The sequence below is a fragment of the Nothoprocta perdicaria genome, unplaced genomic scaffold, assembly GCF_003342845.1.
Source record: "Nothoprocta perdicaria isolate Ctin4 unplaced genomic scaffold, notPer1 scaffold_23, whole genome shotgun sequence".
In the NCBI taxonomy this organism is placed as follows: Eukaryota; Metazoa; Chordata; class Aves; order Tinamiformes; family Tinamidae; genus Nothoprocta; species Nothoprocta perdicaria.
Window position 1 is genome coordinate 3,336,501 of NW_020455455.1, and position 27,995 is coordinate 3,364,495.

A 27,995-nucleotide genomic window follows, 5' to 3' on the forward strand; every position below is an offset into this window, starting at 1 on the left:
TGAAATATTTTTATTCAGTTGCCTTGAAACAAATTCCTTCAGACACAGTTGGACTGAAGAAACCTACGAGTATCTGGATAGGATCAGACAAACATAAATGCATTAAAATTCATATACAAAATACCACATTCAATAGTTTCATTAGCTACAAAAACACGTGAGAATTTCAGACTTCATATACAATAATTCTTTTAGGAATGGATCACATAATTACAGATGAAGAAGACATCTTCCTTGTGGAACTTGATCTCTGCACTTAACTAGAACAGCTTTGACATTTACAGTCTTTTTATATCGCATTAAGAAGTTCACTTTAAGATAAAATACAAATTTTGCCTATTTTCATTAACAGATGTATAAATACTCCATTTTTCATTTTGCAAACATTTAAATAGAGTAATTAAGTTCTAGAAATATCCATTTAAGTAAAACATCTGTACAGTGCAAATCCACCATAAATACAGTTTTAAAAATACATAAAACTGTTCAGTCCAAAATACCTGGACCAGTATTTTTCTGAGCTATGATTTTAGTTCAGCCACTATCAGCTTTCTGTTAAAGATGAAGGTATTTTCTGTCAGCAGCCGCACTCCTCAGGTTCAGCTTCCACGGTCTCCGAGCAGAAAGGAGATGAGTTTTGCCACCACGTGCACGTTCAGGCTGTTTCCCAGCAGACGGTAACGTTGCTTTATTGTAACTTTRTCAGGGAAGCCTRAAACAGAAACGCCCGTTTCACTGCCTTTAATCGGGGTTGGTTCCCAGATTTTGGTCTCCTACTATTTTAATAAACAATTCTTAATACAGTTATGATAGACTGCAGCTTATGTATAAGTTTCCCCACACACTCTCATGTAAAATTCACAAAAATAATTTCCACTGGTTCTTCCATTAGCAGTACAGCCATTTCTGGGATTTCACAAGCAGCTTCAAAACCCTGCCTTACTCTGTGACTAAAGCTGATGTAGCATCACTTGGGATGGGACCAACATCCTCGGTGAAGCACAACCAGCTCGGGGGGCAGCAGGACCCACAACCCTGCACAACTGTGACGCTACCAGCGAGCAGCCCAACACTCACAGAAGAAAGTGGCCACCGGCAGAAACAGCCACATTCTGCAGCTTTGCTAAACCGCTCCTCGCCACAACCTCTGTGTTTTACTTCTCACCTGAGCTCCTCTCACCAGTTAAGGCAAATCAAGCCAGTCTGAGAGCACAATAAACCCCCCGTACAGACTTTAATGTTTGTCTGTGCATGAAGGGCCCAGAGGCAGGAGAGGGGCTGAGAATCCAGGTACCGACAGGCAGCTGGTCGGCTACAGCCGCCCTGGCTCCCGCTCCGCCCCGGGCCAGCTCCGCGTCCATTTGCTTCAACTGCCGGGAAAGGGGAACAGCAGCAGTGATTCAGCTGGTCACGGCCTTTGCTGAGTGCTCAAGCCTGACCACATTACACGGTTTGACCATACCCTGGGCAGGAAGCCCTATCTGCCCCTGWGGCACCGGCACCCCGACTAGCCTTKGGGGATACACCTGGTGAGCGTGCCCAAGGGACGGGCACGCTGTGAAGCTGTCACAGCCCATCGGTGCAACAGAGGAAACCAGGGCGGGCTGGGCAGGGAGCAGGGCTGGAGAGCAGCCGGGCGCAGGGTGGGAAGCTGGGGAGCAGGCGGTGCCCGGGAGGAGCTGCTCCATCCCCCTCTGCCAGTCACTAATGCCTTGGGCACGGCCRACCCTGGCAAACACCACGTCTGTCTGCTGCCAGCTGCAGCCATTCTGCCCAGCTCCCTGGCACTCACGCTTGCACACCCTTTCTTCTCCCTTTGGAACCGCTTAAATTCCCACACAAACTTCCTCCGTTGGAGTTTTCGCTTACTTATTTTAAAAGAGTATACAAAAATGAGAGTGCATTTATGGAAAAACACATATACATTCTTTATTGTGAGGAAGAACTTCTTCATTGTGCAGGTGGCAGAGCCCTGGAACAGGCTGCCCCAGGAGGTTGTGGAGTCTCCTTCTCTGGAGATCTTCCAAACCCGCCTGGATGCCGCCCTGTGCCCCGTGCTCTGGGTGTCCCTGCTGGAGCAGGGGGTTGGACTAGATCTCCAGAGGTCCCTTCCAACCTCAACCCTTCTGTGACTCTGTGATTTACAGCCCAATAATCATATCTAAACTGTGAACCCCCTAGGGTTGCTCCTACCGCCCTTCGGCAGCTCTAAGCCTGGATTATTTTCAGGACCCGCTGCCTCTTTTAGGYCCAGCCGCTTCTTCCTGCCCGTTCAGGTTACCCTGCCCCTTGGCTCCGGAGCAGGCTCCAGCAGGAGCGCGGACACGGTCACGCGCAGTACGTGGGCACGTGGCGTGCAGCGCTGGCCCATCCTGACCTGCCTTCCCACCACCTAAGCCTGGATCACCTGGCAGCGTCGCAGCCTTAGCAAAACCCGCGATCAAGGAGCGCTGGCTCCTGGGAGGCTGCTCCTGGTTTCTTAACAACGCGGGCACGTTACTAACGGAAAGCAGGACAAGCATCATCCTGATGTCACTCTGCTGGAAACAAGTCAGAGCTGCAGGGATCATGTGGTCACTTCTAACAAAATTGCTGTGGGACCCATGATACTGACTGAGACAAATGACTGTATTTCATTGAGCTCTAGGGCAATTACTACATGCAGGCTTTAAAAGCACACAAAAAATCTGTTAGTGTTGAGAAAGAGCAGCGACTGTAACTCTGGATCTCTTGTGTAGGAGGGGGTTGCATTTGAGATCCACTGAAACAAAGTGGTTCCTTTGAGTAACTGTGGCTGTAGCTAGGAAGAGCACCTGCTACCAAAGCTCCCTGACAGTCACTTCACCTAGAGCTTATTTTCAGCTTACAGTTTTCTCATTCTTCAGTGTTTTGGGGCTGACACATTTGCACTGGGTACATATTAAGGATTTTTGTTAAAAATGTCACCCCAAATGGTACTGTCACTACAGAATATAASTGTAGAGAAATTATAGCACGTTTCCCTTTGAAAATTCCACATTTCCCACCAATGGCTTGAACTTTAACACAGAACAAATGCTGTCAGGAATACATACTTTGCTGTAGCTATAAATACAGTAAATTACAAGCCTTTGGGAGAGAAATAGAAAAAAAGAAGAAACCTTGCAAATACTCAAAAGAAATTAGTAGCTAAATTTCCAAGAGATTCTAATCACCTMGAAGCAAATACCAGTTTTTGCAAGTACACATTGGGAAACTTCTAGATTCAAACAGAGAGAAAAGAAATGTCAGACTTGTGACTCAGAGCATGGGGAAAGACTCATTCTGCAGTGAATCAGGAGCGTGTGACGGAGGAACCRCTGCATGAGGAAGCCCCTTCCATTCGCTGTGGAAGCTGGGAGTGGAGGGCAGCAAAGCGGGCGCTCCAAGAACTGTGAGGAAGGTCAGACAAAAAGAGATGGGGAAGAGATTCCCCTTTCAGCAGGGGSATCTGTCCCTGACACCACGGCACAATTCATAGGTGATGGAAGACAACTTGGCTACAGGAGCGCTCCACAGACGGCGACTACCTGGAGGCTTCTCACCTCTGCAAGCTCCAACTGTCCGGAGGGTTCAGCTCTTTTCCACGTAAGCAACGAAGCTGAGAGCTGCCCCGAAGAGGAGCTCTGAGCAGAGGAAACACTGCGTCATTCCAGCCCCTCGGAAACAGGAATGCTCAGGCCTTCACAAGCTAGACATGCTGAACTAGTGGTGTCTTCCAAACAAATTTTTCCCTGCCTCAGTTTTCCCTCTGTAAAATATGAACACTAATCCCATCACATCCCTCACTGGTATTGTAAAGACAGATTTAATGTCTGGGAACCCCCTATGGTATTAAACCATATTTGAAAAAAGAAATGGGCAACTTTGCATTCAAGATGGAGCTCGATAGCAGGATAAACTTCTTTTAATAACCTAAAGGATGCATGCAGAATGATGGGAAAACCACACACTGAATAGTAATTCCGTATGCAGCCCTGCTGGGCTTGTTAGGTTTCTTTGCATTAGCCTAAGCCAGTATGGAAGTGAAATCTGCTCAGACCAAGGCTGCCTGCAGAATATTAAAGAAGGCAGGCTATGAAAAAACTGTATATGGGCCTGCAACTGGCCATAGCACACTAASTGCTGCTATAAAAGCAATCTGGGTTCTGTCTGCTCTAAATGCTTGACTTAGCAACCTTGATACTGTTTTTTAAGTGTAAGAATTTGCAATGTAAATGAGAAAACTAAGCGAAGCTACAAAAGAAAAATATATGCAGACTACTGGCCTCCTTTGAAATACTAAGTCACCCAGGAATTCAAGGGAAAAGACACCAATTACTCAAGGTCACTGACATCTGATTCAATGGAGGCTGGTATTGCTGAGAGATAATCAATGGAGCTGATAGGATGGCAGGCAGCCAGGCTCCTTAGCGGATAACAGGTTTTCTTGTCTTTATTTATGGAAAGGGAAGAGGAAATCTGGTGAATTTGTTGCAGACTTAGTTCTGGTTGGGCTGCATGCAGCATAATGGTATTGTGTAGCCTTGCTCCTTGACTCCCTCTCCTCCACAAAAATAGTTAGGAAATTAAGTTCCTCACCTTCTTCAGCCAGCAGCTAGCTGCTGCTGGTATAAGCCTGTGTTGGACCAACAGCCTTTTCTAGAAAATAGAGGCTTTAACAGATCATTAACTGAAGAGTTTGGCTGCTCCCGAACAAAGAAGCATCTGTATCTTGTGAAATTCCCCTCTCTGCCAGCAGCTGCAAATGTGTGGAAGAGAAAAAGTAAGTGGTTCAGACACCAAGAACCAGTAACAGACTTCCTAAATTGGCAGGATATTTGACTTGTTACAGTTGTTGGTAATCCTGCCTGCTGYGTAAATAGTTTCAACTTTAAAACAAAGGTCTTCCTTCATTGCCATTCAGTAATGCAGCATTTCTCATCCCAAAACTATTTTCTTCCTGATTTATGAAAATAAACCTAATGATARAGATTAGTTTTTATAAACTGTGAGAAAAACTAATAGAAATTCAGAGAAATGTTAGCCAAGGAATAAGAACCAGTCATTAAAATAAAGTGCTATGAAAAAGACTGCAGAACAAAAAGCATGAATTGCTACTCATCAAAAAAATAAGTCAGAATTTCATAAAAATSAAGTAGAAACAGGCACTTTGTAAGCACATACCAAATTCTGGAGGGAATCCATGGAGATTTGCTATTTCTCTTGGGGTAAAGTACCTCAGTTTTAATGTTGACAGCTTCATAAGCTTCTCTTCTTCTGGTATCATCTCAATGCATTTAAACACTGACTCAAGCTATGAAGAATATCCAAAGCAACAAATACATATCACTGATACAAGCAGAACATGTCACAAGTTAATGCTGTAACACTCCCATCATAACAGATTCTCTCTCTGACTATCAAAATGCCAGAGACAATAGCATGATTTGTTTGAAATTATGACTGGTGTTACATCTTTTCAGACAACATCTCAACACATGCATTTACAAGAAGGAAACTAATGTTGCCATGGGGGAATCCATCATTCCTTCCCTCAGTTACAAGCCACACRAATATACAGTGAGGCAATCAAAGGACTACAAACATTTGTCCGTGACAGAATACGAGGAATGATTCAATAGCCTGACCATCTACAAAAATCAGCTGTATGGATGCAGCTGTTTTAATACATTTGCTTTGAGGTTGTTCTGAATTCCCATGTTGGATTCCTCATAGGCTTAGAAACGCCGTGTAAAATTCGTGAATGGCACAGAAGTGCAGGAGGACATCCCTGAGTACAGAATATTTTGTAAAAAGTAGCTTTAAATAATGGTGCACCCATATATTTTTTTAACCTTTCCAAAGCCTAGGGACTACTTTTAATAGAAAACACAATTCTATTGAAATATTTTAAACATTTGACAGGCTTACTGGATCATCTGTGTAGAAAAAAAAAGGTTGGAGAATCATAACATCAYATACTAAGTTATTCATAGAATTAGTCCATCTTAACATTTCTACACACCTCTGTGAAATCTCTATGTGATGCTATGGCTAATAAAATAAGAGCAGCTTGCATTCCTCCCAGATAGAGGCCCACGTATAATTTTGATTTAAATAAACYGTTATTTGAGAATTCAGATGCCTGAAAAATGTAGCTTTAGAAGTCTTTTCATTTTACTAAATTCAGAATAGCAAAGCAGAACACAGATGAAATGAGTGTTCCAGTAAAACATACGCATGTTAGTCTAGACATTCTTACCTGTACATCTTCTGCTGTCTGTAGAACYGAGCCTGTGCCTTCTACATAGTGTCCATACCTTAAAAATAAGAAGTGTTAAGAGAACATTTTCATTAGACTTCCAAACCCTGACAAGTGAAAAGATAGAGGCAGCTTAAGGAAGTTCATTTGCTGTGATTAACACACAGTTTCCTGAATAGATAAAACAAAAGTCCTTGTTATTAACAATGCTAACCTTGGAAGGGCACTTCAGTCTTTGAAAATAACCCCTGGGGAYGGGGTTGTAATCAGTGCACAAGGCTCTATCCATGCTCATGCCTTCCTCAGGCAACAGGCCAAGGAAATCAAGCAAAGCATCATCTGAAAAGGCCATCTAYACTGCACTGACTGCCAGTTTTATACTCCTAAAAGCAAAATGGTCCTAAGTGCTCAAGGAGGCTTTCCATACTTCAAGCAGGACAGGACCACTGCATTAGTATGGATCTGTAAGTCGCATATAGCTCCAGTAGGGACAAAACAGTTCAGTCAGATTTAGCTTTTGGTTGTCTGCAGGGCTGCCAGAGAAGGAAGCAAGGGAGATGGTCGGCTTGCTGGGCAGGGCAGCTAGCAAGAAAAAATAATCTGACTAAACAGTTAGTTAACCCAAGTTATAAAACTGTATGATAGCTTTGTAAAATCCTTTGTGGTTGATTACACAACTACATGTTTACTCCATAGTCCTCCAAGGCTATCATTTCAATTTAATGATGTCCTTGCTGGGCTTTCAGAACATGTTCTGCTGATCTAAACAGCAATTGTGCATGAATGTCCTGAACTGAAAGAGGCTGAGACAGGAAGACAGAAAGGTTTTACATGATGGAAGMACTTGAGAACATCTCCTGCATCAAAAGGTGGTGCTTTATACCTGCCACTAACAAATACTAATCCCTATCCTTCTCTTTGTTTCTGGAGGCAGCTGTGAAGGAGCTTTTATTTCATTTGGGGCTCATGCTACACCAACACACKTGGAACAATTTTTTCTTTCCAGCTTTTCCAGCCCCACAATGAAGGAAKGGACATTCTCCCCCCAGCACAGATGCACTGACCCACCAGGGCACAAGCTGGGGAATTCTCCTCCGCTTAGAACAGTTTATGACTAGTTCTTCCAGTATCAGTGAGACCTACTTTTTTTTTTTTAAACAAAGCATATGCAAATCTCATTTAACATCAGGAGAAAATGGCCCAAAACACTAATACAGATTAAAAAAATAAAAAAAGCTGTACTGCTTTGTAAACATGTAATATTTAATTGGTTAGATGAATTCTGAAAAGGCTCTAGTACCAAGTTTTACAGTGTTTACAGGTTTTACATGYGGCAGGGAGGAATTCTGATATTCTTATGGTATCTGATCTTATATTTCAGATTAATGTATCCGAGGCTAAATAAATACATAAGGATAAATTTCAATCTAGTATTTTATTCTCTTTACTGGGACAAAAGGATCCTCTCCCTGGGATCCATGTAATATAAAATGTTCCACTCTAACCCTTCTAAATAACTGTTTCTAAAGTATGAAACTGCCCCCCAAAAAAATCCATTTGATGTAGAAAGATAATGTAACAGTTAAAAACAAATCACCTCCATACTGACATTTTAGTAAGTAGTCTTTCTTTTAACATAAATATAGGCAGATATCCATTATTAGCTGGATTTTTATTAATTATTGCATCTGCTGACTGAAGAAAAAATTAGCATTCATAGCAGATTCAGAATGTAATTAAATATGGGAAGTTTTGTCAAAGTGAAAAATGGTCCATTGATTTTTGGATAACTCATTACCATTATAATAAAGAAAGAAATTGCATTCCTCATTTTTCACCTGACCCTAGATTTTTTCTTTGTTTCTGCAAGCTTTTAAAATATTCTTAGTTTCATTCACATAATATATCCCTTCTAGGTACACTGTGTCCTGTATTAAGGCTAATCAGAAGGTAATTTCCACAAAGTTATAGTTTCTGTAACTAATTTTACACTCTCTTAGAAGGTATTGCTCCTGTGGCTAACAGCATTATCAAGAATTTACAARCAGATCCAGTATAATCATCTCTAAAGGCACGTTTGGGGTTTGCTCTGATTTAGGACTCACTGCCTCTCTCTCAAGTTTAGCCACCACAAAGGCCATGCCCCAGAGACACCAAGACACAGCCCCAGCTGTGTCCAAACTGCCCTGATGTCTTAGATCACCAGCTTGATCCGTGATTTCTTGCCATTTTGGCCAGAAATTGAAGCATCAAAAGTTCCACAGGAACTTAAGGAAAATTTTCTAGACAGTGAGGGTGACAGAGCCCTGGCACAGGCTGCCCAGGGAGGCTGTGGAGTCTCCTTCTCTGGAGATCTTCCAAACCCCCTTGGATGCAGCCCTGTGCCCCGTGCTCTAGGTGACCCTGCGTGTGCAGAGGGGTTGGACTAGATGATCTCTAAAAATCCCTTCCAACCTTAWGGATTCKATSATCCCCCACATACCCCAGGCCACTGCATTTTGCCCTGCTCTGCAGCAAATGCTGCACCGAAGCGTCCCACTCCTCAAGATATTCTGGCATGACATAGGCGGAAAGCAGAAAGGTCTCGTGCTCCAAGGGCTTGAAGGTCCCAGAATAGCAAGGGCCTTGGGTGCAGCACACCCAGGTCATCCTTCACACGTGAACCTTGCTGGAAACCCCTGAAGACCAACCGTGAGGGAGCAAAAAAAAAGCTCCCTCCTTCTCAGTGTTCCCAGCGTGGCTGGTKCAAGACACTGTCCTGCAGCTCTGCAAGGCGTCTTCTGCGCTGCCCTCCATCCAGGGCCACACAAAGGTACAATCCATTCCCAGAACGGATAGACCCAGCAGCAATTCAATCCTGAGCTGGGAAGCTGGCTTGGATGAAGCCTGAAAGGTAATTGTAATCAATCYATACCGCAGAGATGTAAATGATATGGCCACACTGAGCACCATTTTGGCAACCGTCCTTCTAAAAGGCTCATACAGAGAGGCACAAAGCCAGGAACTCAGATCCTTACGCTCGGAGCCAAGACCAACTACCGCAAGTCTCCGGGCTGACTCCCCCTAAATCAGCACAGGCCTAATAGCCACGTTCAAGACCAGATTTCCCACCACGACATACAAAGGCTTCACATTTCCAGCTCAGGAGTCTCCTTCAGCGTGAATTTGATAAACAGGACCACAAAATACCATGACGTATTCTAGTGGAACCACAAGTGGACTATTTATTTTTTATGACATGTATGGCAAATATATGAGATACACAAGGGACCATTCTGGCCTGAGGCTTTTGTTTCACTATTCTAGTTCAGAAATAGATCCTACAACATGCTGACTCCCCCACAATTCAAAACAGTGTGGGCAGAAAAGACTTACGTTAAGCAGAGCTGGGGAAGGGCTCTCCTGGTCCAAACATTTTGAAATTTTGACTTTTTCCTCTGCCTATATATCAGCAAAAGGTTGAAACCAGAAAATCTACAGGAAATCTGTTTGCAACATCTGCTATTTTAATTTCTACTAATGGAAGAATGTGATCTGTTGTAAATAAATCATCAGCTAGAAAACATTTTGTTCAAACTTCTTGAGAATTCAAAAAAATCCCAAAAAGGCTAATTTGAAAAATTCACCGATATTAACTTCATTTGCCACAAACTTCCAGGCTCCAAATGGCATTTAGCTGAGGAGCTCCAGAGCCCCTAAGTCCTGATCTGTGGGATTTCTGGACACGCAGCCTTAACATTCCAATGCACAAACAAGAAAACTAGGAGACAGGAAAGCACGGGGKGTTTTGTTCTAACAGAGATGTTCTGCTAGGCAGATCCTAGCTGCTTTTATGAGAAATGGCCCATCCACAGCTCTTCCAACCTACACAGCTGAAAACCCCAAGAAATCAATAAAAYGCACAGCGGAGACGGTGTTAATGAGGAATGGATCTGTCATATGTAACGCTTTATAACTTCAGGGAGCAATATAAAGAAATTCATTAATGAATCAGGACTACACCAGTCTGCTGGAACCATATTTSCACAGGGGTAATTAAGCTTCTGGGAAGGTCAGCAACAAATGGCTCTGTCTTTTATGAAGGCGTTTTTGGAGTGGGCATAGGATGTTCYGCCAGACAGATTCTCCTGTTGGCATTCAAGTGGACGAGGAAGCCTGCTGCAGTAGAGCATTTTTGGCCTGTCTTTTGATGAGATGGCTCTCTTCACATGCCAAGCATGCAAGTAAAACCACAAGTTTAAGAAGTGGATTCAGCAAGAGACTCTCTTTGTAACTTACCCTTTTGTGAAGCATGTGGATCTCCGAGAGGTGGGCTTCACAATGTCTAACAAGAGAGCATAGCGCAGTAAGGCCTTTGGTGGTAAGAAGTACTGACTCATTCCTTCATTATCCTCTTCCAGAAAATCTTTTAGCACTTGAACAGAGGAATCATTGTCCTGGCTACACTTCCTTTCCATTTCTTCTGCTGTTTCAAGCTTAAAAAGAAAGGCCCCTTTTGCTACGTTCTTCTTGCTGCTGCAGTCAGGACCAGTGCTTGGATCCAAATTCTTCTCTTTACAAAGCAAGGAAGAACTTGCTTCATCCAGGCTGTCAGCAACTTTGTCCTTCAGTAATTCTTTCAGATCTTCATCTGGAAACCTTGTCAATACCTAAGTAGTAACAAACAGTGAGCAAACAAAAAATAAAGAACTGCATTTGATATTGCAATAAATAACTGTAGAGTCTGCAGTAAGAATTCCTTCAGAAATGCTCAGAATAAAGTAACTATTACTTTTTCTGAGAATTTCAAAAGATTTTGACATTAAGATTTGCTGATGATTGCAAAGAATTACTTGCACAAAAAGACATTTCCAGCATTGTGAAAGGGGTAGCAAAATGCCYTGGTTTCCAAGCTGGTAATGGCCTTCACAAACTTTTCCAAATTGCTCTAAGCCATCTCAGCCAGTTGCAGGCACTTCAGTCCTTAGAAGACTCTGCATTCAGCAAAAAAACGAGGAAAAAAAACCCTTTGTGTTAATCCCCCCTAATCCCAATGGTTCTTCCCCAGACCACTGAAYTGAAAATTTAACCTTTGATCTTCATAAAATAAACTAAATTTAACTAATAGAAACCAGACTCACCTCCCCAGGAGACGGGAAGGAAAATGGTGTTGGGTGAAGCTTTGCAATGAGAAAATAGCGCAGCCTAGAATTAGGAATGCCAAGCTGCAAGCAAAATCCACAGGCCATTAGTGTACATGGTGCAAAGAATGGAAGTCATSTTGTCATAGGTCACTAGATCTTGTCACAATAGAAATGATATTGTCAGAAAAGTTATATGCCATTATTTACAGTAATAAAACTGTCACACTAACRTATCTTGCCATTTTGAAGCTATTAAACTGAATTGATAATACCTGAGCACTTGTACTGAACCCATGAACGTAACTGTCATGACTAAGGTTCCCCAAGCAAAAAAAAAATTGATTTTTTTTATGGTTTTGAGTTTCTCTCTAAAYGAACAAACATTTTATGAGTAATGTAAACAAACTTTTCACATAGGATAAGAAAAAAAATGACATCACAATTTCTTGTGACAGACACTATCTGTTTTCATCCATGAAGTAAAAGAGTGTTTTAATGCCACATGGAACTATATAACATGGAACTATATAAGACATCTAACAATGAAACCAGTGCACGACAACCCATTTTCCATCTACTCTTTATAAGCTTCTCTCAAATAGCTATAGCATCCATTCCAGTGAGGAAACTGCACAATGCGGAGTCTCCCTCAATTGTTTCTGCAGCTCCAGGGAAGCAGCCGAATGCAGGGGAGCTTTCTGCACTGGAAGGACGATGGGCACCAGCACTTCTGAAGTCACATGGCTCCTGTTGGGAAAATGACCTTCCTGGTCAGAGTGTAAATTGAYGCTTCTGTGAAAACCAGCTGTGATTGCAGAGCAACACAGGGCTGGGTCCTCAAGAGAAACAGCAGTGTGACTGAGGCAGGACCAGGAGCTTTGCCCGAGGGCTCTCTCGTTCAGAAGGATATCTTCAGCACTGGGCATCACTCTGTTCATTCAGCACAGACACATGATTCCCAAATGCCCCTCAACTCAACACAGTTTGAAAAGTTAAAGTGATATCAGTACTCACACAGGTTGGAGACAAGAGAAATTCTTGATACTTAAATCCACATGTTTGTAGTGTTTGCAAAAGCTCATGTCTGGCAGTGAGAAGAATCAGAAAGCAATTATTCCTCTCATAAGCACTTATACACCCTCAGGCCCTTTTTCATCCTAAATAAAAACACATGAAATGCAGTAACTTAAGCACTAACAACATTCATCAGATTCACTGAAAGAACCAGAGAATTACAGGTCCGAAGTCATCCCTTTGTGCATTAGAAGAGACAATTTCCTGTGTTCAGATGTGTTACACTAGCTACCTAGTGACTAACACACGTTCACAGGTAGCCCATAACTACGTTGGAGGAAACCCTCTTTCAAAAAAGCACCCATCTCTACAGAAGTATTTACAGTGTGTCRGAAGGAAAATAACCAGAGGGCATCCTCTACGTTGGGGACTATAGAACAAGAAATTAAAAATGCTGCAGGCAGTTCACTACTTCCACCTGTTCATACCTGACATCAGCCAAGCCTAGTTGGAGTCATAACTGAAAGGATGACAAAACTTGGCAGCTTTGATAATGAGAGGCAGGACTGTATCAATAAGCATGGGAAAATCCACTGAAATCAAAGCCTGCCTATGGAAGACTTGTCTCCACTATTCTTTGCAGACTATAGAAAGCTACAATTATATACAAATTAAGAGCTGCGACTTTTACCTAGTTCTGGCAGATATTGAAAAGAAAAGCAAGAATTTTATCTGTTTTCTGAGCTACAAATTGTTTCAAACTCTGGCCAGCAAAGCAAATCTCAAGGAATTTTAGGGACAACAGCAGTAGTTTGACGGCCCCTCTCATCCTCCAAGGGAAAAAACTTGGAGGAAAAAAATCCTCCAACTACAACTCCCTTTCTCCTGCTTTGCCCACAAGTTAGGAGAATGCTCCTGCTGTCATCAGGTAACCTCACTGCCAAGTGTCCTCTTCTGCATTTCAGGCTGAACTTGTAACCATTTTCATACCATCTCTCTTGACCATTGAAATCAACACTGAACCAGCTACAATCCAGTAACAAGAAAGGTCCTGAACAAAGCCAGCGCAACCCACTCAGATCTCAACACAAGATGCCATGAGTTCCTGTCAAGCATAAAAAAGCAAAGTCTAAGTGCTACACACTTTTATTGTTTTCTTTGAAAATGAACACTCTTCCTTTCTAAAGGATACAAGATCATGGAAGATGAACAACAGAGTTAATTTGTTCAAGTTGTAACATATTTTATCTCTGCTGCTTAAAGAAATAATCTTTCAGCAAACTCCTTTCAAATCCTAAGATTTTCTTTCCTAAATTTAAAAGATACAATTAATCCACAGCTGCTAACTGTCCTCCTGTCACCCTATGTCTTCTTAATTTCTAGGAAATAAAAATCCTGCTTTCACCTCTCAGAAAATGTCCTTTATTAAAAAGATAACGCATGTGTAAGTTAGAATTCACCTTGCAGAAGAAGATTCAAATCCTTTAACATTTTCCAAGAGAATGTATTTCGGAAGCTTCTGGAGTCTACAAGAAAAAAAGGCCACAGGAGGTAGGTGTAAACTACATGCTGTATTACCAGACAAAGCTGTAAAACAAGATCACTTGCATGCCAGGCTAGTGGCAAACGGCAATCCCCAACAAATGCACTTTCAAGGTGGCCTAGATGGAGTAACACCCAACTGAAYTGGAAATGGGCACTGCTGTTGGGAAGAACACCCCTCCAAAAAATTCCGGTTTTGTTTAGATGGAATACTCACTACCCCATCTCTGTCATATGCACATAGTTTTGAAAATGTTTAGCACTGTTCACTTCCTGAAGCACAATATTTTTATTGAAAAGACTGAAAATTGTCAAGGGAAAATATCATTCCATTTATGAAATATGGAATGGTATTCCAAGTATCATTCATCCCTAGAACAGGATTTTTTTGAGTGCACAAAATCTGAAATCAATGTCAAAATGTGACATCAAGTTTAATGCTATCACAAATGGTACTCATTCAGTTGCTTTGAAGAAATACTACATTTTCAGAGATCAAACAGCAGATATATATAATTCACATTTTTATATGTGCAGGGGGAGGGAAAGGAGGCTCCTGAGGTTGAGTGGTATCGGTGCAGAAGTTTGGAATACGTTGATTCTGGAGTGAATCTACTAAATCTCTGGAGAAAGGAAGATGCCAAAACCATGGGACCATCCTAGTAATTTAAAAGCAGAGACAATTCAGATTTGAGTGTTTAGGCATGTTCTCTAYACTGATTAATATTCTAGCAGGGCTAACAGACATGGCCTGCGTGCCACACATGGGATCTGAAATGATGCCAGGAAGAAGTCAGCGAGGGACTTCAGACTTGCACCAATGTAAATCACAGCAGAACTTATTTTATCACATTCTCAATTGCCATCAATTGAAGAAACTCACAAGAAGAACTAAAAAAACTAAATCACGTCACAAGGAATTAGGGAATATGTAAGATACTAAGTAAAATGTAAAAAATGCTAAAAATAGTAGGGAACTATAAAAGAAGAAGAATCATCCAGATTCCATGGAGAAGAAGGGAGACTATACCTGTTGGTATGTTCACCCCTAAACAACACCTCCCTCACCTGCTATGAAGCTTATCTCTAAAGTAATGACTGCAGAGCACACGCAGAAATGCAAGAGCTGGTACAGAATCAACAGCTGACATGGAAAATAAGCACTGCACAGGGAGGATGTGTTAAGTACTTGGCAGGTTTTAACATTCTGTCAAATTTTGACGCTTTAGCATTAGATTTTACTGCTTGATCACAATAAATAGATAGTATCCCAACCATTTGAGTCCACTTGCTATGTACTGGCTAGAGTGAACAGCATTCACTCCCAAGCACTCAGGCCCCAAACTTGTCCCTTCCTTGCATTCAASGTCACTCTTCTCAGTCTATGTTTGAGTTTCATTTATGCCACATTTCCTTACAAAGAGCTGATCATCATGTAGCGAGACACAAGGGACAGGATATTATTTTACAGTTTCCACAAAGTGCATGCACGCCGTTCCAAGGTAGAATGGGAAGCGATAATCTCTATATCCCCCATTTCCCCTTTTTCAGCCTGACACACTCCACAGCCCATGCGTGGCAAAGACGTCACTTCCAAAACACACACAAACCCTATCTCAGCAGAACATAAACTGGCTGGACGTAGGAAACTGCAGAAACCACCACGCTGAGCATATTGGAGGCCGCTTACAGCCAAGTGCTGCTTCACAGAACCAACCTGCCCAGGGGAGATAAGGGATGTCAGCAGCGCCTCGTGGGGCACCCAGATAAAGGCAGAGAGGAGCCCAGAGTCTCTGCATGGTCATGGTCGTGGTCACAGTGAAGAACACGTGTCCTGCAGCGCCTGAACCTCTGCTCCCATGAAGGGAAAGCTCCAGCCCTCTCTGCAGCTAAGCCCACCACGACCAGGAAGCTCCATCTGCACAAGAGCGGCCCCAAAACAGCCGTCCTCTTACATGGGCCTCAGCCTAATGGAAAGGAACAGTGAAGTCAGGATCCCCCTAGGGACAAGGAAGATGCTAATATTCTGACAAATCATTAACTCAGAGACTATCTACTGGTTTTAATTTAACATTTGGAAAGGTCAGGCAGAAGGTGTGGGCTATGTTTCTTGTTCAAACAAAAAAACCCTTTGCAATTTTTTAGAAAGCTTTTTTAGAAAGGTACCTATTCCTCTGTCTCTAACAAAAGAGAGGGAGTAATAATAATCTTGCTTTATATTTATTGTTTGTCTAATTCACTGGACTACAGAATATCAACATAGGCTTTCTTGTGTTTTCTGCCCCAGATTTATTGGGAGACCTCAGCCAAATGACTCACGGGTGTCTGTGTTCTCCATCTCATACAGGCACGGGAAGGGAGGGTGTCTGACTAAGGCTGCTGGCTGCAGCAAAGCTGTTTCTGGACGGAGGGAGAAGACCCTCTTCTGCTAGAGGTAACAGCAGATCGAGAGGAAGTCTGGTGMTGGTGCTGGTTTCTTTCTGTGCTAAGCTTTTGTAGGGGAAAAAAAAGGCAAAAAAGCATAAGGCAGCAAGACCTCTCCTCCAGCTCTGAGGGCGAAGAATACTTTAGATCAGGGATGCACACCGTGCTCGCATTTACTGCTTCAGAAGAGAGTGCATGAATAATATCCAAGATTATGGCTATTTTATTAGGAACTGGGGCTCTGGACAACAGAGGTGGTAGATGAGCACAGAGAGCACAGGGCTGTTTGGACACATCAGTCCTGTTTGAAACTTCTGGGTTGACTACTCAAGGGACTGTACAATAATCTGAATATACCCAACCTGCCCCAAGGCAGCACCGAAGGGCCAGAATGCAGCCTGAGAGAGAAGGAAAGGGGAAGGAACATGCACTGCGTTTTGGAGCCAGTAAGAGATTTAATCAAATCCTTTCAAATGTTATCTSTTCAAAACATGGAAGTTTTGTGTGGAACTGAGTATAACTGAAAATAAACAAGATTCAGCCTTTTTCATTTAGTCACAGTTTAAACAAATATACAGTAAAGAAAGACACATACAATGATAATGGTTACATAAGTTACATACAGTCATGTGCAAATAARTGATTAACCCATAGTACTAGTAAAGTTAATTTATACCTTGGCAGAATATCAAGGATATAGAGAAAACTCTTTGTCCGTGGATCAGATACATCACCCTGCAGACCAATTCTATGAAAGAATAAAGAAATATTTGTATATTATTTGGAATAGACCATCATCTGACTTTCATTTTTCTACAGAATGCTGATACTTCTCCCATTGAGTTTTAGAAGGGGTTCTGCACTAACCATCGTGTGCAGCCATGAGGACCTGCTCACAGGGGCAGTGTCCTAAGAAGTGCTCTGAGGAGTGAAAGTCTGCCCTGAAATCCATCAGCTCCAGCGAGGTCAGAATTGACAGCATTCAGCAAGGAAACGCACTCCCCAGAGYGTTCAGTAATTTCATCCTAGCCAGCAAAACCCTTGGTCATTCTGAACCCACCAGAAAACTCACTGAAGTCCCTGGAAATACTTGGCTATTACACATTCAATATGTCCAGTGTTCTCTATGAACTAAAGCTTTACTGCTCCAGTTTTGCAGGATTGAGCCCTTTGTGAATAACTTGGCTAATGGAACTAATTTCGTAACACTAAGCTGGGCTGYTTATGTGGCTTAATTACTGCAGACCCGTGTTCCTCTTACATCTGTATCAGCTCTTGAAAAGAATAAGACCCTGACAGAGGAGCATTGGTACGTCTCTAAATTACTTAAGTACAGTTTTCTTCTTACCATACTATAAAAAAAAAAAAAAAAATGAGCAGGACAGAGAAAAAAGAGAAAAAAAAAAAAAAAAAAAAAAAGGAAAATTCCAAAATTCCTATGATTCCTATATATATGTCCACACAAGCACATTTGTAAAAATAAAATTTAGAAAACATAATGTGTATATCCATGACTCTGATCCTCTTATCTAGGCTAAAATAGGAATATTCTTCAGAATTAACTATTTGTACACATGTGCAATTTTTAATATACAAGTAGGAACACACTCCATTCTTAGTCACACATAAAACAGAGGATTTCCAATGCTTCTTCTGGAGTTACTCCAGGGAAAGATCAGATTGATAAGGGAAAGAAAATGCATATCAAGTGGAAAATCCTCAAATTTCACTGACAGAGAAGACACACTATTTCCTCTGAATGTGCTATGCTTACCTTGTAAATGGCTGACAGGGAGGACTCATCAAAATCATATCAAAAGATAATCTGTCAAATTCTTTCAGTGTTATGCCCTGGAAAAGGGGGGAAAATGGGAGCTGTAAACTGCACTGTACTTCTAACTCTCCCTTCAGACCAAACTATCCCATTACTTCTAAGATATCTAGTAAAAACTCCCAAATCACAGAATCCCACACAGAATCACAGCATCACAGAATGGTTGAGGTTGGAAGGGACCTTTGGATATCATCTAGTCCAACCCCCTGCTCCAGCAGGGACACCCAGAGCACGGGGCACAGGGCGGCATCCAGGCGGGTTTGGAAGATCTCCAGAGAAGGAGACTCCACAGCCTCCCTGGGCAGCCTGTGTCAGGGCTCTGTCGCCCTCACAGCCAAGAAGCTCTTCCTCACCTGGAGATGGAACTGCCTGTGTTTCAGCTTGCACCCATTTCCCCTTGTCCTGTCCCTGGCCACCACTGAGAAGAGCTTGGCCCCTTTCTCCCTACATTCTCCCCTCAGGTRCTAATACCTATTGATCAGATCTCCTCTCAATCTTCTCCAGGCTAAACAGGCCCAGCTCGCTTAGTCTTTCCTCATCTGATAGATGCTCCAGTCCTTAATCTCCCTAATAACTTAATTCTTGCCTAATGCATGGCAAACCACAGAATACAAATATGCCCTAATTGCTCTGACAATGAATCAGAACCACTGATCTTTTCACTATCCACACACAATCTTTTTTTAATGTAAGCAGTCTTTCAGAAGAGAGGTGGTAGTCTGTGGTTCTTTCAACAGACCACATCAAACCATTGACTAGATATTCTCCCCAWCCATCTGCCACATAAAGTACCATTAATCAGACATTAATTATTCATAATTCAACATTTATTAAAATATCAAAAACAGGTGAAAAATATTTTTATCTTCTCAAGTGACAAAATATCTGAACGGAAAAATGCCTCAAGTGATAATTTTCTATACAGGTTCAAATTGTAGGTCTTTGATCAAAGACTGGATAAAAGGGCTTTGCTGAGGAGATCTTCATGAAAGCTCAGGAGACTTTCCCACCCAGACCATGTAAATGCAGGTATGCTCCCAAAGAGCACCACAGCTCCTAGGCTACCAACACTAGAAGATCAAAATACTAAAGGACCAAAAAGAGATTTAAAAGCTAATAATCAAGTAACTACAAGGTAGACAAAGAAATCATTGCTTTAATTATTTAGGCATCTTTGAACAATGTAATGTAATTGTCTGCAGAAACGAGGCAAAAGCTGCTGATTATTTTTCCAATACATTTAAACTCTTACTAACTGTAATCAACTGTTATCTATTATAATGACATATAGGTGAATATTCTTTTCTCATATAAAATCGTAAACTATCTTTAGTTATCACCAAATGCTGAATAAGCAGCTAACCTTTAGCCACCTACTTAATTCTTTCTTTAGCTTTGCTTTAAAACAAATTCAGAATCTTTTACTGTTGTATTGTAAAACTGTAAAATGAAATTATAAAGTAACTTCTAACTACACTAAGGAAAAAAAAATCTAGATTGCTGCTCTAACTGGGTATTAAAACAAGAGCCAATTTTACCAAATTCTTCTACAAAAATTTGGAAACGGGACAAAATTACTAAAACATTTATCTTTGAAGTCCACAAAAACATGAGTATCATCCTGTTCAGTATATTTTCCTGTGCTTTACTTAGCTCAGCAATAACTGCATAAAGAAGACATGCCTCCTAGTGATTTAATTAAATTCTTTTCAAATGCATGAAAATATTTTTTTAATCTAAAAATATGATTTTTGTCATTCCTTTAGAATGGGTAAGCATTCTTGCTGACATTCACGTAACCTTCCTTGATGCAGTAATCAAGAGTTTCAGGAGACGATCTCACTCTTGTTTTGTCTCTACATCTGCAAGCAACATAGTGCTTACAAGAAGTCAAAGTTACTTTAAGGCTGTAACCTTCCCCATGCCATAAATTATGTTGTTTCTCCTTGTTAATAATGTGGTAAACAGCTGACAAACAACTTAATTCTAAAGATGCCAGACTAGAGGAGAAAAGACATTCATTACTCACCTCAATTGTTTTTGCCCATAGTGGCGTGCTGGGAAAGTTGTGTTTATAAACCTCATTGGCAAGAGTGTTCACATCAACAGCAGCAACAACTTCTGCAGACACACAGCTATCTAAAATTAAAAGAGGAACTTGAGAACTGTAGCTTTGCTCTTCCACCCTAGAAGAATGAGGTATTTCAGCTGCATTATAGCTATATTCAAAAACAAAATGGAAATTACATGAGCAAACTTTGCTGGGCTGCATTTAAAACTCTGTAGGAAATATATAACAGATTATTAATTGAATGATCAATACTTTTCTTCCTTAAATATCCAAAAAGGGACACTAACTGTGCACAACTTAATTCGCAGCTCCTGGCACATGTAAACTCCAAACAGGGTCTATTTCCACAGCATTCCCACCCGCCRGCCCTTGGTCTCTGTGGCAACAGACTTCCTTACCCTAGGAATGTGGCTCAGCAACTGACTGAGCCTCCCTAGCCACTAAGGAAAACTYGTTGCACAGAATCCAAAGATGGTGTTTTAGAAGCAAACCACTGCTCTTTGCAAGCAAAAGAGCATCAATAAATTAAATTCGGGGGGCGGGTATGTATGCTCTTGTACTAAAAGCCTCAGAAAGGACCTGAAAAAACATTTGGGCTCATGCCCTGAAGGCTTGTTTGGGGTCCACCRGGAAAGGTCCACAAGGAAAAAGCTAAGATAGGAAAAAAATAGGAAAAAAAAAGACATAACCACCAGTAAAACATCTGCATAATCACCATAAACACACAAGTTGCTGTCTTGACATTCTGATCGTGAGTTTTAACTGAGCATATTACACACAGGTGTGCCCGCAGCGACAACAGAACGAGCACACCTGGGACTACAGAACAGGTAAGTTAACACTGACACCTAGCGTGTAGAGCACAGCCACGGCGTAGCTGTCTACAGGAGCCTTCTAGAGTCCGAACTTGCCTCTCATCTTCCTAAACCAAACCTGCAACACTTAGGTAAAAACACAAACTTCAAGCACCGACTAAAAGCAGGCTCTTACTTATTCTTTCAGTTTTCAAGACCTGCAGCTCTGACAGGTAGATCTCTACCACGTGTTCTAGGAYCTCAGGAAAGAAATTTAAAAATCAAGAGTCTCAAACTACTGTCTATTGCAAACTATTACCTATTGCAATCGGAAAGGCAGACACTGCGCTTTCCCCCACAACTCACTATTTCAATGTCCATCACTTTTCCAAAGTCTATCCATTTAACTACTACTGGCACTCCAATCTCTCCCTTGCAAGAAAAAAGAAACATCAGGGATTTGCAGGGATCAGGGATGTTAAGGAAATAAAGAATCCTTTATTTCCTGATGTTAAAGGATTCAAAGGAATCCTGATGTTAAGAATCCTTTATTTCCTTAACATCAGGTTAAGGAAATTTCATGGGCCCAAATGTCTGGAAACACTGAAAGAGAACACATAACTAATAATTTATTGAAAGCTCTTGCAATACCATTTTCAACCTAAACAAGAAAGGTCTCAGAAAAGAGATAGTAACTTCTCCTGAACTCTTCCATCCAACAGCCTCTCTTCCTAACTCACAGACCTGGCATTTCTCCAAAGCTTCTCCTCCTTTGGAGATAGCAGCTCTTTGTCACTCAGGAGCTCCTGGTACGGAACAGACTCCTTTTAAAAGCTGACCAACATATTTCTGTGGAAATACCCTGTAAAAGCATGAGGAAGTTGGAGTAGACAAGTACATCTAGCCCAAGAAACCTGACAAAGAAAAAGCTTGTGCACATTTCACACACTCTGAAAAGGAAAGAAGACTCCTCTCAAAATATAAGCAGTTTTGATGCTAACTGTGACACTCAATCTTGCTATGGCAATTCATATTTCTTCATTATTTAAGAACATAAGAATATACCATAAACAAGACCAAAACCAGAATCTACAAAAACAGAATCAAGGCTATCTTTTAACTCCTCCCTTACCCCAAAATTGATATAAAAACTACTTAGAAATACTTACATGCCCCAAACTTCTGACTTAGCAAGATGTTAAACGTACTTCCCCRAAGAACTTACTGCAACACTAATGAAGAAATAAACTTGGTGTGGAGACATTTGGAAAAAGAGTTAAGTTCAAATTTCAAAAAAATAACACTTTAAGAGAACTATAGCTATGCACAAAACAGCTAAATTTTAGACAGACTAAAGAAAACATATACTTAAGTGAAACTTAAAAGCTGGGATATTTGATTTACAATACATCTCATCAACATATCCCATGAAAATTTCTGAACCAAGACATGTATTTCTAGAAGATATGCTAGTGCTCCAAAGGAAGTCACAAACATGCCAGCAGAGTTCCAGGGGAAGTCTGAGAGCCTATTTTTAGGCAGACTAAATCATAATCTCTCTCTTGGTTGGTATCAGGTGAATTCAAATGTGTGTCACCCTATCAGAAAGGTAATGAATTGCACGGAACTGYCTAGGATCCACACAATGAAAATTCTGTAAATATTAATTAAATTGCACAGAGAGGCAGCAATCAAACGTTGGTCCCCAGTTCTCTACTCAGTTGCATGCAGGATGTTTGCAAGACATTTCAGCCATGCAGCAGCTACTCGAGGGAAAGAAGCCCTACTGCAGCGGTCTGAGAGTGCAGCATCTGCAACAAAAAGAAGAGAGGATGCATGTGCCAGCTTCCAGATTCAAATAAGCAAACCCTAAATTTCTGACACTAACATATTTGTCCTTCTCCACTTCAGAAGCATTGATTCTCTTGTCATGTGTTTCTACCARACCTTAAAATTAACATGGATCTGTTTATATTCACCACCGCGTTTCTGAACTAGAATCATCAATGGCAACACAGTGCCTGAAATACAGCGCGTCCCAACAAGGGGAAACAGCTTGGCAGATCTCAGGATATTGGGAAAYCACAGCCAAAGCAATTATCTGTTCTAACAGGTACATGGAAACAGATGGAAAAGGGGAGATTAGTCACATATTGTGCCAGTTCTGTTTCCTTTGAAAATAAGCAGCAAAGATTTCATTTGAGCTGTCAGCTCTCRGCTGAAGAGATTAGGCCGTCCATGGCTACAGTCAACACCATTATCAGGAAACTTGGTACTCGCTTCCTGCAGGATACTGGGCAACTTCTTTTTCCCTGATCTATTCACACACAATTTGTGCATGTTCAGCAGTACAAATTAGGWATATTCTTTGCCTCCTACCGAGTACAGCTGTGCTCACTGATAGTGCATACATCAGTTCAGTGTGATGCACAATACAATGAAATAATCAAATCAAATGAATTAAAACAAACAGAGAAGACTCCAAAGGACTCAAACTCTCATCCTTTAAAATTTAAATGTAAAATGTAAATGTTACACAAGAAAACTATCACTAACTTTATCGCTGCAAAATCACTATTTAAAAGCTATCTGTGCAGTTTTTATGCACAAAGAGGTTTGAGTGTTTGGGGTTTTTTTTTGCAGGGGAGGGAAGGAAAAGGAAATGTTTGTTTTTGTGACCTGCCAGACTATAAATGCTTGTGGCAGAGCCCTGGAATACATTTTTTCATGGGAAAACTGCCTAAATTAATAGGCCACGTTAAGTTTGTTTTAGTTTGGGAAAAAGAGCAGGTTGTTTATTTGATSGAAAGTTGCTATGGAAATGAATTTCTACTCATAGATTTTCTAAAAGAGAAAAGGCACTTTTCAATGTAGATTCTTTGTACTTTATATATAGGCAAACTCTATGTAATCTTGTAGGTTTTGACATATATGATCTAAACATCTATCTTTATATATCTTCCAAGGGAAGAGATGTACTCCCACCTCATAGCGGCTTCAATCCTTCAAGCAGAAAGGCACCTGACAGGAATATTCACCTGCTTATACCCACAAATAGGCACGAACACACAMAGTCAGTCCCGAACATGGATTAGAGAGAAAAAGAACATATCTAAGTCTATAAATAGTCTAGATAAATATAAGTCTAGAAGTTGAATATTCTGCATCACAATCTCAGATTTGTCAGGGTTCCTCTTTTAAAGTTAATTAAGTTCAGTTTTCTAAATTAAATTTTGTTATATCTTTGTCATTGAACATATCATTTTTTAGTGTCAAATTCTAAAACAAGAAACTCTGCACATGCTGAATTATCTACCCGTAACTGTCCCTGAGCTAGTCAATCCCTAGAGTATTTTCTTTCTGAGTTCTGGATTAGTATTTACATTTAGGATTAGTATTTACATTACATCACTGCCAAAGAAAASCTGATTCCGCGGGGCACGAGCAACTTCCCCTTATTAGCTGGGCTACAGGCTGGGATCTAAACCTCTGTGTATCTTCAATAATTAAGTTATTTCTCAGTGGAGATTTCAACTTAAACCTTAATCTGTAAGACTACCATCTCAAAACCAATTGTATACCTCTTGATGACAMATCTATTTTAATTTAATGACAATTATCAAAACCAGAAACTTCCTCATCCTGTAAATTCAAACACACGCAATCCTGAAATTCRTTTTATGAAAGCTCACAGCCCAAAAGGTCACCAAGGCAGAAAAGGCACCATCAGATTTCTTGGAAAATACCTACAGCCAACTGAAAACATTGACAAAATCACAGAAAAACACGAACCTGGACTAGCTCTGCTAAACATAACTTGGTGCTAACGTGGTTAGGATCAACACGGACACTCAGCTTGGGAGAACAGCAGGATCCCTTTTGTAGAATAAATGTATTTTCTGGAGGGCTTCCACTGAAGGATTCTCAACTCTCTTTTCTAAAATTTCCTATTACSTTCCCTCATGTCTATGCTTTTATCAGAAATCAAATAAACACGATGCAGTACAACATATACCCTTCATTTCCTGAGAAATTGGCTTATGAAAGAACTAATGAAATAGGGGATTCTCTTGTAGGCTTTGTAACATATATAAAAGCCTCTACAATATTTCAGTGTTTAATTTAAATGGAAGCTGCCAAACAATCTGCCATTTGCCATATGACATCCAAAAATTGTATATTTTCAAATACCATGGTATCATGTATACACACAAGCCTAAAACATATAAGAAACCCTATTATTATGTACAAAGAAGCATATGCTTTGCCCATTTGAAAGCAAACATTTAAATTCCCCTTGCCTTTACTTTGCTTCTTCTTACTTTTTACAAAAATTGAATCCAGATGATTAAAAGACATTTAAAGAGAAACAGATCAAAATGCCTGACTTTATCAGGCATTATTCCTGACTGCAATTCACCTCAAAAACAGTCTTGCATAATGACTTGTCATGAAATACTTAATTCAGGGGAAATAATATAGAACCCTCTTTGTTCCAGTTGCCTGGCTATTAGTTTTAAAAACATTCAAAATTATATTCTCACCTAGAAATGTAAGACTTTACACTTTTTTAGAGTCATGGAAATAGGGTAACAGAATGCCTATGGCTGTTGTGTTTTCTGTCACACAGGTCCCAGAAAAATAAGCAGAGTCAAAAATAAGCTAAGCCAGCTACGATAGTGTTGTATCAATTTGATAATAATAAAGTATTATCAATCTGATGATAATAATAATGTTATAATAATAGTAATTTGATAATACCAAAACTTTACATTTAAATTTTAAATACCAAATTTAAATTGGTACTTAACAGGTTAGTACTATCTAATGCAAACAGGAATGYAAGTCTCCTATGCAAGGTCCCTATGCCTGCCTTGGCTGGTATCACTACCAAAGACCCTTTGCCCCTAAAAGACCCCAAATTTCACCCACACTATTAATATGCATTGCAATTTCTTCATTCAAATGTAAGTCCAGAAGCACAAAATGTAAATTATATCATGCAATGACAGTGACACAATTCTACGACAGCTTCAGAAATAGCAAAATTTGGAAAGAAATCTGCCCTTTGTGGGCAGGGTTCAGGATGCTCCGATCCCCTCCGTTCCGTACTAGGCACGCAGGCAGGACACACAGCAGGGCCACCTCATGCACAGCAGCTGCCCTTGTGGCATCCATCAGTCCACGCAGCTTTCTGGTCCAAGTTTACAATATTCTGATAATCTCTTCAGGCCACATTCAAAATATGCCGCAATCTGTTAAGCATCTTGCTGCGCTCTATCATAAAAAGTGTTTTTAGCTGGAGATTGATGGCCACATGATATTCCATGTGACATTAGAATTTCTTAATTACTGCAGCAGAGTCACGAGATGTCGATTATTGTGTTAAGGGCAGCGCCAGATAACATTAGGCAACGTTCTGTTTCCATACATGCAAACGCCAACACATGACRAATAGCTGCATGCAGGGCTACGGGGGAGGCTCCTTCAAGAACCAGCTCACTCCCTATGGAAATCAAGTATAACACTGCTCCTAATGCCCCAGCAGCAAGACAAAGGGGAAGGAAYATTATTTTATATATATACACATATTATATGCACTATATATTGTGTTATTACACATATTATAAATATACAAAAATATACAGAAGGCCACACAGCAAACTGAGTATGCTTTAAATGAATGAATGATAACAAATGGATTCTCCTCTATAAGCATATCTCTCAATAATATATCATTCACTGGCAAAAAAAAAAAAAAAAAAAGATGAGTTTTGACTTGGTGTTTCAAGAAAATGCTCTCTCTTGTACAGTATAACAAAAGGATACCACAGCCTGTGAAGACCGGAGTATGTGATGGACTGTAGTTAAGAACAGAATTACTACAGTGTTCTCATAAACTATGCAGATTTGTGCTGAAATCTCTGCTTGGATCAATAGTACTGCTCAATGTACTTTATAAAAGGGATCAATACCCCYAATTCAGTATTTTATTTGGGGAAGCCAAGTCATGGAGAATTCACAGGATTCACGGAATGCCATCCAGGCCATAGTTTAAGAATTCAGTAAATTCAGCTCCAGGTTTCCTGGTACCAGATCAAGAACACTTGCACGAGGTCACTACACCTGTTCCGTGTTCAGCTTTCCTTTCCAGGGAAGGAGGGCCAGCGCAACACGGTGCTGTGGGGAGCAGCCACTGGCACCATGGGCCCACGGAGCCCTGACGCCCACACCATGGGGCGCCCAGCCCTGGCGCCCGCACCATGGGGCACCCAGCCCTGACACCCACACCATGGGGCACCCAGCCCTGGCGCCTGCACCATGGGGCACCCAGTCTTGACACTGACACCATGGCCTCCCGACAGGCCGCCTGTCCTGCAGGGATCCACACAGGCCACTAACTGACACACTGCTAGCCATGGACCACCTGCCAATCGCTGTCACACACAGCCACATCCCTCCCGCTTTGAGGCTCATCGTGGTGGCAGCTGCCCCTGACCGCAGGTCGGGCCGGAGAGGCCACCCTCCCCAGTGCCTTCCAGCACCAACGCCTCCTCCACAGCACCGTCTTCGTGCCCTGCCCGCTCCCCTAGCTTGGCAAGGGGCCGTGGGGCCTCCCCAGCGCCCCGAGCCTCTTCCCACGCGGTGCTTGTGCAACACGGRCGCGGGCCGGCCCGCGCGGGCGTGCGCCGCAGCGGCGGGGCCATCTTGGCCCGCCCCGCCGAGAAGATGGCGCCCCCACCCCCCGCGCGGGGTCCTGGCGACAAGATGGCGCGGCCCGGCCCAGCGGCTGCCCAACGGTTGAGGCCTGCGGCCGGGCGGCGGCGGCGGCGAGCGCCGAGGGAGGCGCTGGCGGCTGCGCGGTACCTTTCAAGGCTTGGTGCATCCCGCCGATGCCGCTGTAGAGCTCGAGCACGCGGAGCGGCGCCAT

At 41.6% G+C, this 27,995-nt stretch overlaps 1 protein-coding gene across 2 annotated transcripts; it reads right to left on the bottom strand.

The window, feature by feature from the left end:
- Positions 1-41: 41 nt before the first annotated feature.
- Positions 42-27,995, bottom strand: TRDMT1 (tRNA aspartic acid methyltransferase 1). Of its 2 annotated transcripts, XM_026039402.1 has the most exons (11): positions 27,932-27,995; positions 20,229-20,338; positions 18,140-18,216; positions 17,042-17,113; positions 13,860-13,925; positions 12,400-12,469; positions 11,383-11,466; positions 10,541-10,911; positions 6,263-6,320; positions 5,185-5,314; positions 42-712 (listed from the first exon to the last, which is right to left on the bottom strand). In XM_026039402.1, exons 1-11 carry the CDS (start codon positions 27,993-27,995, stop codon positions 600-602), a joined length of 1,215 nt encoding a protein of 404 aa, XP_025895187.1. In that variant the 3' UTR covers positions 42-599. The 2 variants fall into 2 exon arrangements, with proteins under 2 accessions (XP_025895187.1, XP_025895188.1); XM_026039403.1 differs by lacking the exons at positions 18,140-18,216; positions 27,932-27,995 and having other exon boundaries at positions 20,229-20,284.